Genomic DNA, 12223 nt, shown 5'->3' with positions numbered 1-12223 from the left:
TTCCATCAGTATATGAATGTATCGTCTGCTGTACCTTTGATTTTCATTTGTATCTAGTAAAACATTTTTTATTATTATTAATTTGTGGGATTAACAGTTTACAACCCTGGAATATGACAAACTCAAAAAAAGTACAGAATCAATTTTCACAACATTAAAAAGCATTATCCTCTTACACTCCTGACTATCTCGAGGGTTGAAAAATTATTGACTTATTATTGATCTTGTTCAATAATTAATGCCATCACAATGAATAATAGTGCAACTCTCCTATTAATTTTAGCATCCTTTTGAAAGTGTGTCACTTCCTGAAGTCTCGTGCGAGAGATATTCGACAGACGGCTAGGGACACCCTGTTGAAAATGAGTCTGACCCTCGGTCCTCGCTACTTACCCTACATCCTGTCCGAGATGAAGGGAATACTCAAGAGGGGGTATCAGGTGAGTTATGTTTGAGATGAAGGGAAACTCAAGAGGGTATCAGGTGAGTTATGTTTGAGATAAAGGGAATACTCAAGAGGGGGTATCAGGTGAGTTAGGTTTGGGATGAAGGGAATACTCAAGAGGGGGTATCAGGTGAGTTATGTTTGGGATGAAGGGAATACTCAAGAGGGGGGTATTAGGTGAGTTATGTTTGGGATGAAGGGAGTACTCAAGAGGGGGTATCGGGTGAGTTAAGTTTGGGATGAAGGGAATACTCAAGAGGGGGTATTAGGTGAGTTATGTTTGGGATGAAGGGAAACTCAAGAAGAGGTATGAGGTGAGTTATGTTTGAGATAAAGGGAATTCTCAAGAGGGGGTATTGGGTGAGTTATGTTTGAGATGAAGGGAAACTCAAGAGGGGGTATGAGGTGAGATATGTTTGAGATAAAGGGAATTCTCAAGAGGGGGTATCAGGTGAGTTATGTTTGAGATGAAGGGAAACTCAAGAGGGGGTATCAGATGAGTTATGTTTGAGATAAAGGGAATATTCAAGAGGGGGTATCAGGTGAGTTATGTTTGAGATGAAGGGAAACACAAGAGGGGGTATGAGGTGAGTTATGTTTGAGATGAAGGGAAACTCAAGAGGGGGTATCAGGTGAGTTATGTTTGAGATGAAGGGAAACTCAAGAGGGGGTATGAGCTGAGTTATGTTTGAGATGAAGGGAAACTCAAGAGGGGGTATCAGGTGAGTTATGTTTGAGATGAAGGGAAACTCCAGAGGGGGTATCAGGTGACCAGAGGGGGTATCAGGTGAGTTATGTTTGAGATGAAGGGAAACTCCAGAGGGGGTATCAGGTGAGTTATGTTTGAGATAAAGGGAATACTCAAGAGGGGGTATCAGGTGAGTTATGTTTGAGATGAAGGGAAACTCAAGAGGGGGTATCAGGTGAGTTATGTTTGAGATGAAGGGAAACTCCAGAGGGGGTATCAGGTGAGTTATGTTTGAGATGAAGGGAAACTCAAGATGGGGTATCAGGTCCACACTACTTACCCTACATCCTGTCCGAGATGAAGGGAATACTCAAGAGGTGAGTTATGTCCGACTCCTGAAAATTATTTAAAGTTTAATATAATGATATTTATACTATGTATGTCACATTTCTGATTTTTGTTAATTTAGAATTGATAATTCTATTTAATTGTTATTGTTCATTATCATATATGTTTTTTTTTACATTAGTAAACTAAGTAATGTGTATATCCTCTCACTTGACAAGATATCAGAATATGTCTATTATTCAGCAATAATTCATATTCTTTCATGGTTTATAATCATTTCAGTGGTATCATTTATGAATGTTTTCAGGATTATTAATTATTATTAATACTATTATCTAATTTTAAAAACAATTGCTAGGTTCATGTTTTGTGTTTAATTGTTGTAGTGTTTTTATTCTGTATTATCTGTTATTTTTAATAGGTTCACGTTCTTGGCTACACAGTGCACTTTCTGTTGAAACACATGTCTCCAATAATCGAGGCGGGTGACCTGGACGCAGCTCTTCACAACCTGCTGGAGGTAAGCTGAGATATAGTGCTAAAACTGCCGCACACAACAAACAGCATTTCAACTTGTGGTCATTCATTTGATGTGTGTGTATTTAGAACTGAATATTACTGTATCACTTGTAAACCATGAGAGATGAGCAATTAATAGTGCTCGCTTCATAATCTCCCAAAGATGGAAAGTGGTGAATGTAGTATGTGTCATTATTTGAAATTTATCACCTGATGTAATTATTAGGAGTGCAGTAGATTTATCTCCTAATATTGTCAAATGGAGAGGCCTGAAGCAAATGAGTAAAACACCCACATTTACTTCAAAAATACTCTGTTGATGCTGAACTAACTTTATTGTTGACAGTTTTGCAAATTTATTTTCAAAAGGGTATGGCCTTTAATTAACAAAATGCAACAAACTATTGGAATCGTAGAAACATTTGTTGCTATTTTAAAAGTATATTATGAAATATAGTTATAAAATAACTTTATTTTATAATTAATAGTAGACTTACTCTGTAAAGTAACATGATTAATTGTGTTTATTAATGTCTGCGTTTCAGATTTTCACCGAGGAGTTGTTTGGCACTGCGTCTGAGGAGAAGGATGTCCAGGAGATCGCCGCGAAGACGTTTGAGGCGCGCACGACCAAGAGTTACGACTCCTACCAGATCGTCGCGCAGTACATCGGACACGGCTGTCTGATGCGCCTAATAGCACCGGTGAAAGACGTGAGTAGATTCTGTTAGTAACACCACCAATAGAAACAACTTTGATCCATAGTATCATTGTTTTGTTTAAAGACACCTCTAGAGCACATTGATTTATTTTAATCATTGGCTATTGGATGTCTTAGAGGAAACTCAGTATATTTTTCCATTAACTATTATGTACATTTTTCCAGACTTATATGGTCTTTGATAATATCACATGTGAGGCACTGGTTGGTTTAGGAAAAAAACTATCAAAGTATTAATTGAAATGAATATTTATAGTAGTGTTGTGTTTTATCATATTTTTTTAATTTAGCAAAAACTGAACGTCACATCATTTGTCCCTTAATTAATTTTCATACTGCCAGTAGTAGGTGAGCATAGTAGGTGGTTACAAGTGCAACTTTAATGGCAAAAGTAACTGCTGAACACTCTTCAAAGTGGTCAGACTACTCTGACAGCTAAAAGCAGATGAGGAATGACAGGTGTGTGGCATGGATAGCCACAAGAGACAAATACCTGTCGTGGTTGGAGAGACAAGAACTGGGATGTGGAGGTGGACAGCAAAAGAAGTTGAAAGATAGGAGGAGTTGCCAGATCAGGAAGAAATGAGATGGAATTGAAAGGAGTAAAAGGAAAAGGGACAGAGGGATAAAAAACCCAACCGATAAAACCCCCTGACCGTCACATCAACTGTCCCTTAAAGGCATAGTGTCACAGATTTAAGGACCTTATTTCTCTTTTAATGAATAATCAATAAAAATTACATTAATTTTTACAGACCTAATCTAACTATTGCATCACTTTAACTACATCATGATGGAGTAAAATCCATGTCAATCCTCTCAGCAATGTTAGTTTTTTAATTGTGGACCATTGCCATAATTCAATTATTTTTACAAAATATCATTAATAAGTGGAGTATGGTGGTTACGTAGATGGTTGAATAAAGTACATTTAGGGACAAATCAAATATATATTTTTAAGTAATACTTTGTTAGGCCATGTAACAGGTCAGTGGTCTGTGACAGTATGGTGTCTTGTGTTACAGATCCTGGAGAGCACACACAGTCACAAGGTAGCTCAGAAGGTTCAGGACATCCTACGTAAGATCTCGCACGGCCTGATGGAAAACAAGTCTATACCCATCGAGACGCTCATGCTCTTCATTCACACACTGACCTTTGACACCGTTCACACGCTGCAAGACCAAACCAAGTGAGAAACTTTTAATATGATTATAGTTGATTTCATTCACACACTGACCTTTGACACCCTTTACATGCTGCAAGACCAAACCAGGTGAGAAGCTTTAGTAATATTTGTAGTTAATGATTTCATTCACACCCTGACCTTTGATACAGTTCACACACTGCAAGACCAAACCAAGTGAGAAATGTCAATAATATGATTTGTAGTTAATAATTTCATTGACACTGACCTTTGACACCGTTCAAGATCAAACCATAATAAGAAACTTAATTATTAATTTTATAATTTAAAATTTATAGTTAATAATTTCATTCACACCTTGACCTTTGACCCCGTTCACACTCTGCAAGATCAAACAATGTGAGAAATATTCCTAGTAATATAGTGGTAATCTGTTGGTCATAATGCAAGCCTGTCTGTTTGGAAATAGCAGGTGAGCAATGGAAATTAATTTCAGATGATAAATTTAAACAAATCTACATAGCAGTTCTAGAAATCTGAAAAATAAATTTTCTTTTAAAGTGAAAAAATTAATTGGAAAACACTCCACACACTCAACATTTTCTCTTGTTTCTCAAGGGATTATAAGGTGAGAGAAAGAAACGTTTTATCTGTCTTTGAGAGATCTATAGAACACATCCTCATCTATGTCTCAAACTCGAGTGTTTTCATTGTTAACTAATAATCTCATTTTGTCTAATGTGATATAATATATATAGATTTTGTATATACTAGTTGTGTATTTTTGTTGTTGTTTGTTTAGAGAAAAACCCAGAAAGAAGGCCCTTGACCCCAGAATTCAACCTCCAAGCTGTTTACTGCTACAGCCAGCTCTTCCCCGCGGAGGTGATAAACCGAAGACAGCAAAGAAGACAAACATCCATGTGATTGTCGAGTTTGGACTCCAGGTTAGTGTCAGCTCAATATCAAACTACAATTTGGTGTACCAAATATTTAAAATTTTAAACGGTCAGTTAATAAAATTTAAATAAAAATGTTCTATTTTTTGTTCAATAAAAATTTGAAAGTCAGAGGCAAAAGTAAATTAGTAGTAAATGAATAATTTGTTTTAAATGCAATTATGTATATACAACCATTGAGAATACAAAGATGACTTCAAATAATTGTTTGTGTTTTTTGTTCAGTAACAAGTTAGAAGTCAGATGATATATTATTGTATGATGACCGTTAAAAAATGTCTTGATATTTCAGCTTCTTTACTTGTGCTTGAAGAGATCATCTCTGGTTGCCAGTGACAACCAGCATCTGCAGCTTCTGGATCCACTGATTGGTCCTCTGGCTGACTGTCTGGAATCCAAACACATAAAAGTAAATGACCTGCATTTAACTTGGATGTAAAAAACTTAATTTGAAATCAGTAATGCAGCTATCTGTCGACCGTGGATCAGAGGGTGGGACATAGTTTAATGGTACAGCTGTGATGGGTCTACATATTTTTCCAATCCCAGCCAGTGCTCCATGACTAATGCCTCAGATGGTGTGGTATGTGTTGTCCTGTCCTGAGTAACGTGTGTGGTATAGCAGGACATAGGCCAGTGGTAAAGCGCTCGCCTGATGCACGGTCGGTTTAGGATCGATCCCCGCTGGTGGGGCCATTGCACTATGTTTTATTCAAGCCAGTGCACCACGACTGGTATATCAAAGGCTGTGGTATGTGTTATCCTGTCTGTGGGATTGTGCGTATAAAAGGTCCCTTGCTACTAATGGAAAATTGTAGCTGGTTTCTTTTTAAGACTATATGTCAAAATTACCAATTGTTTGACATTCAACAGCCAATGATTAATAAATCAATGTGCTCTAGTGGTGTTGTTAAACAAAAAGCATGTAACTGCAATATTTACACGGTTATGTTTTACTTCAGATCAACAGTATTTATAATTTAAGTATATTAGCTAGACAACATAATAGATGTATGTGTGATGGGTGTATTTTGAACAAATGATATATACCCTGTATGTTAAAATATTATATTTTTATTTAGATCAACACCTACAGTATGCGCTGTTTGTTGTGGTTACTGAAGTTTCCCCTTCCGTCATTGAAAATCCACATTGAGAAGATTGTCAATGGATTGTTTGTCTTGCTCAAGAATTACGCAACTGCAGGGGCTGCCAAGGGAGACAACTTGGAGCTGGTGTTCACCTGTTTTAAGGTAAGAGGTTATGTTTTGAGAAACATATATGATAAGATTTTCAACATCATGTGCATGACTTAATTGCTGATAGCTGAGGATTACATTGTCTTTGCAGTGAGTGCTTAATGGCACTGATGTGATCTTTGATTAATTGAGCTTTCATTCCTGTGCATATTGTGGATAACCCTGAGTGAGTGCTCCGCAAGGCTCAATGGGTAGGTGTAAACCACTTGCACCGACCAGTGATCCATAACTGGTTCAACAAAGGCCATGGTTTGTGCTATCCTGCCTGTGGGAAGCGCAAATAAAAGATCCCTTGTTGCCTGTCGTAAAAAGAGTAGCCTATGTGGCGACAGCGGGTTTCCTCTAAAAACAGTGTCAGAATGACCATATGTTTGACGTCTAATAGCCGATGATAAGATAAAAAAATCAATGTGCTCTAGTGGCGTCGTTAAATAAAACAAACTTTACTTTATATTGTGGATGGTCAGGATGCCGTGTGAATTGATACAGTAGATTTGATTATTAGTGGGTTTTTTAGGAAGCACCCATGAACAGTCCATTCTGAATTTGTACCTGTATGTTATTGGTGTTTTGACTTGCATCCCTGTGTTAAATGTTTGATATTATATAATAGTAAATGATATAACACATTCCAGTTTATTACTATTAATTTTACAATGTATTACCATTCTAAGAACCTATTAATCCTAAACTCTCAATTTCTTTTTATTGAAATTACTCACTCTGTTAATTCTAAAGTGTGGAAGATACAAATGTAAGCAAATCTCTGTGTTCAGCAATATAGTTTATTGATTGACACAATCTGTTTTAGTGTGTCACTGTGTTGCTGAGAGAGGTAAAGTTTTATAAGATCGACACGTCAAAACTGCACGTTCTGTTGACATTTTGTGAAGAGGATCTGTACGACTACACCCGACAGAGCTCTGCATTCGTACTTCTTAAGGTATTTTATATTTTACACTTACTTTACTAATGCTTGTTAAATAAGTACTGAAGTCATCAACCTACAACAATACAGAATGTTAATTCATTTAAAGGAACATGTACTAAATTTCAAAGGTTATCTGCACATTATGGTCAGTCTAGGATCGATTCCAGTTGGTGGGCCCATTTAGCTATTTCTTGTCCCAGCCAGTTCACCACAACTGGTATATCAAAGGCCATGGTATGTGCTATCCTGTCTGTGGGATGGTGCATATAAAAGATCCCTTGCTACTAATGAAAAAAGACTATATGTCAGAATTACCAAATGTTTGACATCCAATAGCCGATGATTAATAAATCAATGAGCTCTAGTGATGTCGTTAAACAAAACAACATTAAACTTGAGTGTTTATGTTTGTCTGTATATTTTATCTGTTCAAAAGGCTACAGTTAATGAACTACTAAATACAGTAAGAGTTGTATACCACACGATGTTATGTCTTGCAGGCCATATTGTCGAGGAAGCTTGATGTTCCAGAACTTCATAGTCTCATGGACAAAGTGGAGAAGGAAGCTATAGTTGCTGATAATGCACACATGCGGTTACAATGTCGACAGGTTGGTTACACTATTAGACTTGTGTATTTGCACACATGCGGTTACAATGTTGACAGATTGGTTACACTATTAGACTTGTGTATTTGCACACATGCGGTTACAATGTCGACAGGTTGGTTACACTTTTGGACTAGTGCATTTGCACACATGCAGTTACAGTGTCGACAGGTTGGTTACACTATTAAACTTGTGTATTCACTCATATGCCTAACACTGAAATCCAAACTGGGCCCTCGGACAATATATATATATATATATATATATATATATACTGAACAGGTTTAATGAAACGAGTAGAGAGTTTTTGTGGGTTTTTTGTATTGAATTCAGCATCCCCTATTAGAGCCCCACCCTGTAAAGAGTCCCCATCTACCCTGGTCATCATTTTCCAGTTACCCCATCCTGAAAGCTAACTTGCCCTCTGAACATGTCCTGGCTGTCACACACACTTCGTATGTCCAGCTTAACCCACCTCTCGACATGTACTGGCTGTCACACACACAGCTTACCCCACCTCTCGACATGTACTGGCTGTCACACACACTCGGTATGTCCAGCTTACCCCACCTCTCGACATGTCCTGGCTGTCACACACACTCCGTATGTCCAGCTTACCCCACCTCTCGACATGTACTGACTGTCACACACACTCGGTATGTCCAGCTTACCCCACCTCTCGACATGTACTGGCTGTAACACACACTCGGTATGTCCAGCTTACCCCACCTCTCGACATGTACTGGCTGTCACACACACTCGGTATGTCCAGCTTACCCCACCTCTCGACATGTACTGGCTGTCACACACACTCGGTATGTCCAGCTTACCCCATCTCTCGACATGTACTGGCTGTCACACACACTCGGTATGTCCAGCTTACCCCATCTCTCGACATGTCCTGGCTGTCACACACACTTGGTATGTCCAGCTTACCCCACCTCTCGACATGTACTGGCTGTCACACACACTCGGTATGTCCAGCTTACCCCATCTCTCGACATGTCCTGGCTGTCACACACACTCGGTATGTCCAGCTTACCCCACCTCTCGACATGTACTGGCTGTCACACACACTCGGTATGTCCAGCTTACCCCACCTCTCGACATGTCCTGGCTGTCACACACACTCGTATGTCCAGCTTATCCCACTACCCCACCTCTCGACATGTACTGGCTGTCACACACACTCGGTATGTCCAGCTTACCCCACCTCTCGACATGTACTGGCTGTCACACACACTCGGTATGTCCAGCTTACCCCACCTCTCGACATGTACTGGCTGTCACACACACTCGGTATGTCCAGCTTACCCCACCTCTCGACATGTACTGGCTGTCACACACACACTCGGTATGTCCAGCTTACCCCACCTCTCGACATGTCCTGGCTGTCACACACACTCGTATGTCCAGCTTATCCCACTACCCCACCTCTCGACATGTACTGGCTGTCACACACACTCGGTATGTCCAGCTTACCCCACCTCTCGACATGTACTGGCTGTCACACACACTCGGTATGTCCAGCTTACCCCACCTCTCGACATGTACTGGCTGTCACACACACACTCGGTATGTCCAGCTTACCCCACCTCTCGACATGTCCTGGCTGTCACACACACTCGTATGTCCAGCTTATCCCACTACCCCACCTCTCGACATGTACTGGCTGTCACACACACTCGGTATGTCCAGCTTACCCCACCTCTCGACATGTACTGGCTGTCACACACTCGGTATGTCCAGCTTACCCCACCTCTCGACATGACACTGTACTGGCTGTCACACACACTCGGTATGTCCAGCTTACCCCACCTCTCGACATGTACTGGCTGTCACACACACACTCGGTATGTCCAGCTTACCCCACCTCTCGACATGTCCTGGCTGTCACACACACTCGTATGTCCAGCTTATCCCACTACCCCACCTCTCGACATGTACTGGCTGTCACACACACTCGGTATGTCCAGCTTACCCCACCTCTCGACATGTACTGGCTGTCACACACACTCGGTATGTCCAGCTTACCCCACCTCTCGACATGTACTGGCTGTCACACACACTCGGTATGTCCAGCTTACCCCACCTCTCGACATGTACTGGCTGTCACACACACACTCGGTATGTCTAGCTTACCCCACCTCTCGACATGTACTGGCTGTCAAACACACTCGGTATGTCCAGCTTACCCCACCTCTCGACATGTCCTGGCTGTCACACACACTCGGTATGTCCAGCTTACCCCACCTCTCGACATGTCCTGGCTGTCATACACACTCGGTATGTCCAGCTTACCCCACCTCTCGACATGTCCTGGCTGTCACACACACAGCTTACCCCACCTCTCGACACGTACTGGCTGTCACACACACTCGATGTGTCCAGCTTACCCCACCTCTCGACATGTACTGGCTGTCACACACACTCGGTATGTCCAGCTTACCCCACCTCTCGACATGTCCTGGCTGTCACACACACTCGGTATGTCCAGCTTACCCCACCTCTCGACATGTACTGGCTGTCACACACACTCGGTATGTCCAGCTTACCCCACCTCTCCATGTACTGGCTGTCACACACACTCGGTATGTCCAGCTTACCCCACCTCTCGACATGTACTGGCTGTCACACACACTCGGTATGTCCAGCTTACCCCACCTCTCGACATGTCCTGGCTGTCACACACACTCGGTATGTCCAGCTTACCCCACCTCTCGATATGTACTGGCTGTCACACACACACGGTATGTCCAGCTTACCCCATCTCTCGACATGTCCTGGCTGTCACACACACTCGGTATGTCCAGCTTACCCCACCTCTCGACATGTACTGGCTGTCACACACACTCGGTATGTCCAGCTTACCCCACCTCTCGACATGTCCTGGCTGTCACACACACTCCGTATGTCCAGCTTATCCCACTACCCCACCTCTCGACATGTACTGGCTGTCACACACACTCGGTATGTCCAGCTTACCCCACCTCTCGACATGTACTGGCTGTCACACACACTCGGTATGTCCAGCTTACCCCACCTCTCGACATGTACTGGCTGTCACACACACTCGGTATGTCCAGCTTACCCCATCTCTCGACATGTCCTGGCTGTCACACACACTTGGTATGTCCAGCTTACCCCACCTCTCGACATGTACTGGCTGTCACACACACTCGGTATGTCCAGCTTACCCCATCTCTCGACATGTCCTGGCTGTCACACACACTCGGTATGTCCAGCTTACCCCACCTCTCGACATGTACTGGCTGTCACACACACTCGGTATGTCCAGCTTACCCCACATCTCGACATGTCCTGGCTGTCACACACACTCGTATGTCCAGCTTATCCCACTACCCCACCTCTCGACATGTACTGGCTGTCACACACACTCGGTATGTCCAGCTTACCCCACCTCTCGACATGTACTGGCTGTCACACACACTCGGTATGTCCAGCTTACCCCACCTCTCGACATGTACTGGCTGTCACACACACTCGGTATGTCCAGCTTACCCCACCTCTCGACATGTACTGGCTGTCACACACACACTCGGTATGTCTAGCTTACCCCACCTCTCGACATGTACTGGCTGTCACACACACTCGGTATGTCCAGCTTACCCCACCTCTCGACATGTCCTGGCTGTCACACACACTCGGTATGTCCAGCTTACCCCACCTCTCGACATGTCCTGGCTGTCATACACACTCGGTATGTCCAGCTTACCCCACCTCTCGACATGTCCTGGCTGTCACACACACAGCTTACCCCACCTCTCGACACGTACTGGCTGTCACACACACTCGATGTGTCCAGCTTACCCCACCTCTCGACATGTACTGGCTGTCACACACACTCGGTATGTCCAGCTTACCCCACCTCTCGACATGTCCTGGCTGTCACACACACTCGGTATGTCCAGCTTACCCCACCTCTCGACATGTACTGACTGTCACACACACTCGGTATGTCCAGCTTACCCCACCTCTCGACATGTACTGGCTGTCACACACACTCGGTATGTCCAGCTTACCCCACCTCTCGACATGTACTGGCTGTCACACACACTCGGTATGTCCAGCTTACCCCACCTCTCGACATGTCCTGGCTGTCACACACACTCGGTATGTCCAGCTTACCCCACCTCTCGACATGTACTGGCTGTCACACACACACGGTATGTCCAGCTTACCCCATCTCTCGACATGTCCTGGCTGTCACACACACTCGGTATGTCCAGCTTACCCCACCTCTCGACATGTACTGGCTGTCACACACACTCGGTATGTCCAGCTTACCCCACCTCTCGACATGTCCTGGCTGTCACACACACTCCGTATGTCCAGCTTATCCCACTACCCCACCTCTCGACATGTACTGGCTGTCACACACACTCGGTATGTCCAGCTTACCCCACCTCTCGACATGTACTGGCTGTCACACACACTCGGTATGTCCAGCTTACCCCACCTCTTGACATGTACTGGCTGTCACACACACTCGGTATGTCCAGCTTACCCCACCTCTCGACATGTACTGGCTGTCACACACACACTCGGTATGTCCAGCTTACCCCACCTCTCGACAT

The 12223-nt window shown here is 43.0% G+C and overlaps 1 protein-coding gene across 1 annotated transcript in view; it reads left to right on the top strand.

Annotated features, from left to right (window-relative positions):
• The window catches only part of LOC121372601 (small subunit processome component 20 homolog), a 119808-nt gene that overhangs the window by 62943 nt on the left and 44642 nt on the right, over nucleotides 1–12223 (top strand). Inside the window, exons 45-53 of the mRNA XM_041499014.1 lie at nucleotides 284–440; nucleotides 1903–2001; nucleotides 2546–2713; nucleotides 3747–3913; nucleotides 4671–4815; nucleotides 5120–5236; nucleotides 5910–6080; nucleotides 6898–7029; nucleotides 7518–7628. Coding sequence (XP_041354948.1) covers nucleotides 284–440; nucleotides 1903–2001; nucleotides 2546–2713; nucleotides 3747–3913; nucleotides 4671–4815; nucleotides 5120–5236; nucleotides 5910–6080; nucleotides 6898–7029; nucleotides 7518–7628 — 1267 coding nt within the window. The remainder of the gene's footprint in view (nucleotides 1–283; nucleotides 441–1902; nucleotides 2002–2545; nucleotides 2714–3746; nucleotides 3914–4670; nucleotides 4816–5119; nucleotides 5237–5909; nucleotides 6081–6897; nucleotides 7030–7517; nucleotides 7629–12223) is intronic.

This window comes from Gigantopelta aegis, chromosome 4 (assembly GCF_016097555.1).
Source record: "Gigantopelta aegis isolate Gae_Host chromosome 4, Gae_host_genome, whole genome shotgun sequence".
Lineage (NCBI taxonomy): Eukaryota > Metazoa > Mollusca > Gastropoda > Neomphalida > Peltospiridae > Gigantopelta > Gigantopelta aegis.
This window is presented reverse-complemented; position numbering and strand designations above follow the sequence as displayed.